At 39.2% G+C, this 6,000-nt stretch overlaps 1 protein-coding gene across 1 annotated transcript in view; it reads right to left on the minus strand.

The window, feature by feature from the left end:
- Positions 1-5,601, minus strand: part of PDPK1 (3-phosphoinositide dependent protein kinase 1) — a gene marked incomplete at its 5' end in the record, with an annotated part of 52,482 nt that extends 46,881 nt beyond the window's left edge. The window contains 2 exons of the mRNA XM_082006725.1: positions 2,309-2,578; positions 5,566-5,601. Coding sequence (XP_081862851.1) covers positions 2,309-2,578; positions 5,566-5,601 — 306 coding nt within the window. The remainder of the gene's footprint in view (positions 1-2,308; positions 2,579-5,565) is intronic.
- Between the last annotated feature and the right edge of the window lie 399 nt (positions 5,602-6,000).

Below are 6,000 nucleotides of genomic sequence, written 5' to 3' on the forward strand. Positions count from 1 at the left end.
CAGAGGGACTTCAACAGAATGGAGAAATGGGCAGGCAGGAATCTCATGCTGTTCCCTTTTTTGAATTGCAAACTCCCCCTCCTGAGGAGGAATAATCCCACAAACCAGTAAATGCTGAGGGCTAATGGACTAGAAAGCAGCTTTGCAGAAGAGGACCCAGGGGTCCTGGTAGACACCAATCTGAACATGAGCCAGCAATGTATCCTTGCTGCAAAGGCAGCAAATGGTATCCTGAGCTGCATTAGGAGGAATGTTGCCAGTATGTTGATGGAGGTGATCTTTCCCTTCTAATTCAGCACTGGTAAGATCACACCTGGAGTACTCTGTCCAGTTCTGGGCTCCTCAGTAAAACAGAGACATGGAGCTACTGGAGAGAGTCCGGAGAAAGACCACTAAGATTATTAACAGAGTGGAGAATCTCTCATTTGAGGAAAGGCTGAGTGTGATGGGATTGTTCAGCCTCAAGAGGAAAAGGCTCAGGGGAAATCTCACCCACGTATGTAAATACCTGAAAGGGAAGTGTAAAGAGGATACAGTCCGGCTCTTTTCAGTGGTAGGCCAAACACAGGAGGTTCCATTTGAACACTAGGAAACACTTTTTTTCCTGTGAGGGTTGTGGAATCTCCATCCTTTCAGATACTCAAAAGCTGTCCAGACACAGTTCTGGGCAACTGGCTCTAGGTGATCCTGCTTGAACAGAGGGGTTGGACGAGATGACCTCCACGGGTCCCTTGCAACCTCAACTGTTTTGTGATTCTGTAACAGCAGCAAGCAAGTTTCCTTCTTGAAGGATGCAGTCTATAGGCTGAAGGCTACAGTCATTATCCTGAGCTCAGAGTTTTTAAATTAGAAAAAGATTCAGTTGCTGAAGACAGGACTGGACATTACTTTTATTAAAATAATAAGCAAGTACTGTTAAGTCCCCTCTAGCAACAGGTTGCAACCTGTTCAGTGGCCATGGAAAGAGCATAAGCAGGCATCTCCTGTGGAATCTGATCATTATCAGAAGTGTCCCTGAAACTATTGATCAGTTTCTAAAGTCAAAGCACTGCCATAGTGGACCAAAACTGCTAAGGTTGACAGAGGAGGTGACAGGCAGGAAGAACTAACTCCCGAACATGTGCTTTCTCTAGCACTATCTGAGGCCCAGATGATCACAGTAACTGAAATTCTGCTTGTAAAACTCAAAAGAATATGGCTAAGTAGGGATTAATACTTCCATGGTATTCAGTCTCTCTCCTGCTGCCCAACTAAATGCATTTGAGCTACCTAGACTTGGGACGAGAAAAAACCATCTACCAGTAAACAGGTAGCAGAATGCTGGAATGGAAGTTTATTCAGAGTCTGGGCTAGGCCCTATGAATTGCTCTATTTACAAGGAACGTGGTGCTTACTTTCAGAGACCACGAGCAGAAATGAAAGGGTCTCGCTGGAGCCAAGTGTTCTGGTATACCCAAGAGGCAGCAACTGTTGGATTCTTTAGGGAAACCTGCAAGTTGCAAACTATGTATTTAAGTGCAAACTACTTTTGATGACTGCTAGAGGCCTGCTTCCTAAACACTACAGTAGATTGTATAGGAAGAGCCAGAAAAACCCCACACAGATCAACAACTGAAAGGTATATACAACAAACGATATGTGAAAAAAATACAGAAGTATTACTTACTGTCTTACAACAGGGCAACTACAAAAGCATCAAATTAAATTATTAATTGCTTGATGGATTCTTTAAAATAACACAAGTAATTCTTGTGCAATGCCATGGATGTGAGAATTAAGTTAGAAACAATCCATTTAAGGCTACTGAATACAAAGATACTAACTGTGACTCATGAAGTCCTTGAGGGCCATGACACTAGAGGCTGAGAAAGAATATTGGAGAAGTATCACTGTTCTTACTTTCTTCCCTAAGCATCTGGCAGGAACACTTGCCACAGCCAGGACACTGCATAGAAGTTCTTACCATGACAAACTCCTAGCCCAGTTCCAATCCTTTTTATCACAAAATTTTAACATAATCCATTATGCTATCAAACTTACACTAGATAGCAATGTTTCCTAAAAATCCAAGCATCAAGTCATCAGGATACAATGGAACTTCTGACAAGTTTAAAAGGTACTTGAAAAAAATCAGCACCCACACTTAGTGCAACAATTATTTTTAATAGCTAAAACTAAAGCCACTATGTCCTGCTCATTTACCCTTCAGTATATTCTCTCCAGATTTAAATCTCAGTAATATTACTGGCACAACAAATTTTGAAGTTTATCTAAGATATTTGGCTCTTCTTATGAAAAGTAAAGTTACCGTTGAAAAAGATCCTTCACCCAGAATTTTCCCAAATTTGAAGTCATCAGGTCGTTTCTTTCGAGGCTGTGGAGGCTGCTGTCCTGTATGTTGCTGCAAGGAGTTTGAACTAGATCTTGATTCAGCTGCAGTGCCCTCCATGTTAGATCCCTGTCTGTTGCCACAGGTGGAAATGACAGATGGAGTGCTGGAATCTGCTTGATTCCTCACCATTGATGGGGATGAACAGGAGCATAACACCACGCTAGACTGGATTGGAACAGCATCATACTGAAAAGAGAAATTAAACTGTTATCCCCACACCTTCAAGTAATTACCATACATATCTGCACTTTATTTCCATACCAGCATCATATAAAGTCTTATTTGAAAGGTTTATCATTAAAATGCCTTTAGGAGGGAATATTAATATTTTTTTTTCGAAATGGCAGCTCTTAATTTGCTAAGCAACTCTGTTTAGGTCATGCTGCACACATACATATGTCTGAGAGTCAAAAGTTTGAAGGTTTTAATCCAAGAATGCTTTTTTTCAAACTCAAAAAATGCTTCCTAATACCAAGGTATCAAATTTCATGGTATATTCTCCTACAAATAACATGGTCTTTAAACTTTATCTCGTGCTTAGAGACAGAGCTATCCGTCCAATATTAACAGGTGGTAGTTTTCCAGAAACTAAAAGAATTACCTATTTATGCAATGAACACCTGTATTCACAAGTAACACTAGTTTAGAGATCCAAGTTACAATAAACTGTAAATGAACAAGTAAAGCATGAAAACTTTAATGGAGATAAAGGATACACTCCTACATTTTCACTTGGAACATCACTTTCTCCAGTAGTATTTCGCTTTAATTCACAGTGGGGAAGAACAGGAAGAAAAACAGGGAACAACATACAAAAGGCAGATTAGCTGGAGGGTTTAATAATCAGCAGTATCTAATACTTTTTTTTTGAAGAATGCTCTGGTCCATGGCCTTTTAAAACAAGGGAGATTACACTATTTAAATTGTACATACAGTCACATAAAGGCATCCTAATTCCAAAACAAAGAACCAGATATAGCCCAGAAAATAGCAAGTAGAAGAAGATACATTCCAAATACTGATTCTTGCAATACACAAAGCAAATAATCATTTGGTACCCCTTTATCAATTTTTCCTCAAGTAAGACCAAGGAAACTTGTCAAGCTGCTTACTACCTCCCCTAGTCTGACAAATGTCTGCTTCAAATGTTTTACTTGAAACCAGTCAGAAAACACAGATAATAGGAGCACTCTGCTAAGCTACTTCTGACAATAAAAACTGAAACAGTATGCAGAGGGAATATTTAAGAAAATTAACACCATGTCTGAACATTTTTTTTTTTATCTCAGTAATCTAACATACATCCAGCAGAATGAAACTATGGCTTAATGAAAATTGCCTAACCTCAAAACAGATGTATTATACAACCCTAACCTAGTCTGCAACATACCTCATGTTGATAGTCAAATAAACATTATTTCTGACAAAAAGAATTTTTTATCTCATGAATTTCAATTTGATTCAGAACAATTTTCTGCATTTCTATCAGAAACCACTTTAGAAGGGAGTTGGACTTGTGTTCAACCATGCACATGGGCTCAAAGCACCTAGCTCCCAAATTAGCCATTACTCAAGTTGGCTGTGCTCTATGCAGCACGGAAAGGCAGCCTTTATTTACTGCTAAGCTTCTTTCAAAAACAAAATACAATTCAGAGATACACTTCACTTACACATTCAGTGGCATCACATAACAATGAGGCACAAACATATTTCTAAGAATGCAAACGTATACTTTCTACATTGAGACAAAGGTAACAAGGCCAAAAAGAATACAGCTAAGCCTCTCAATTTTTTCCACTCTCCATAATTGATATATAAATATCAATTCCTGCAAGATTAAAAATTAACTATTATTATGCAACTATTCTAAACAATATCTTCCAAGAAGCATAAGGGATGATTCCCTCTCCAATCTGAGTACAGCCTACTTGCTCTGGGATCTCAATTGCTCCTTAGGGCTTTTTTCCGAGAACTATGACTACATCGATAGGGCAGCAGATCAAGAACAGGTAACACATTCTTTTATTTGACCTTTTTCTGAGCTTTGTGATACAGCAGAGACTGATGAGGAATCTGCCTATAATAAAAGCTGTACAAGATACAGCAAATGGCTATCATGAGGACAAAAAGAGGGGGTGAGGCTGGGGGATGGCTTGGAGACAGATGGGAGAATTTTGCTGTTTGAAAAGTTACACTAACTCCCCCAGAAAGCAGTATATGCCCCTACTCTGACTCCGTTAATGCAGCATTCTTCCCTTTGAAGAGACAAAAGTATATTGATGCTATTATTATGAAAACAGTACAGAGTCATTAAAGTATGTGTGCTGTAGGTCCTTTTATGCCTTCTATGCAGGTATTTCAGCTCACACCTTCCCTAGACTAGTTATTATCCCTAACATTCTCATAGCCCAACTGAATCACCTTTTCTTCAGCCAGCTACTCAAACAGCTGCCTGTATAAAGATACACAGTAGCTAGAATTAAAAACAGATTGTACTCTTCCCTATCAAGAATGCAGCAAGGCTGACAAGCATGACCGCTCAACTGAAGGGATGCCAATATAAGTAACATTCCATTAATTGAAATAAGCAAAAAACCCCCACATCCACACAAACTAAGTATCAGGATTTAAATTATGAACTGGCTCCAGTCAGGCTATTCCAGAGCAACTGAGCGTTTACAGGTAAATAAAGCAGCAGCACTGTGGGGGATCTGACTAGATTCTGCAGCTAGGAAGATCACCTTAGAAAAAAACAAACAAGACAAAAACTACCACAAAGGGACCAGAGAGCACTGAGAGAAAGGGGGGGGAAAGGTGTTGGATGCAGTATAGTTTCAGGTTCTGTGCAAGGAAATAAGTCACAATGAATATCAAGTATAGAAATTTCCTAAGGGAAGAAGAAACAGGAGTAAAGGGCTTTGTAGGAGGAGAAGGTTATTTCCAGCCAGGTATAACATCAGTTAGTCCCCTGAATTTCTCAACAGTAACTCAAGATTAGGAACAAGAAGGACAGAGGAAGATGCAATAGATTTGAAATACCAGTTACCTAAGAAATGACAGAACTATGCAACTAGGTATGTTACACCTGAACATTTATAGAAAAGGTCACACCTATACTTTATCTTTTCACACTCCACATATTCTTCTTTAGTATTGTGCCCTGTATTATTTACCTTCTCAGTTTTATTTTGAAAGATTCCAAAAAGCATGTCCGCAGAGACTGTACGTGTTTCTACATACATGTCTTCAGAGACAGAATACAGGCTAGCTCATCCAGTCTAACCTCGTACAAGGCACTCTCTTGCAAAATTCAGATTTCTAAGATTCTGCTTCTGCTAGAAGCAGACTTTTTTTAGTGAGATATGAAGTCAATCACTGAAGAATTTCAAAACTTTCTGAATTGTGTCTGCAGTTCTCAGAATTATTCTCCAGCAATTATGAACATTTCTCAGCTGTCAAGCCAGTGAAAGCACAGATCCTCACACTGTGACAACAGACTTATCTGTTGCATGTTATGGATCGCTGTGGACCACACTGATAATCACTGCTCTAATCATTCTATCTCTGCTTTTAAAAACTAGTCTCTAACACTACTTACGCTTTTCCAA

The sequence above is a fragment of the Phaethon aethereus genome (genome assembly GCF_964289735.1).
Source record: "Phaethon aethereus genome assembly, chromosome: 15".
Taxonomy (NCBI): domain Eukaryota; kingdom Metazoa; phylum Chordata; class Aves; order Phaethontiformes; family Phaethontidae; genus Phaethon; species Phaethon aethereus.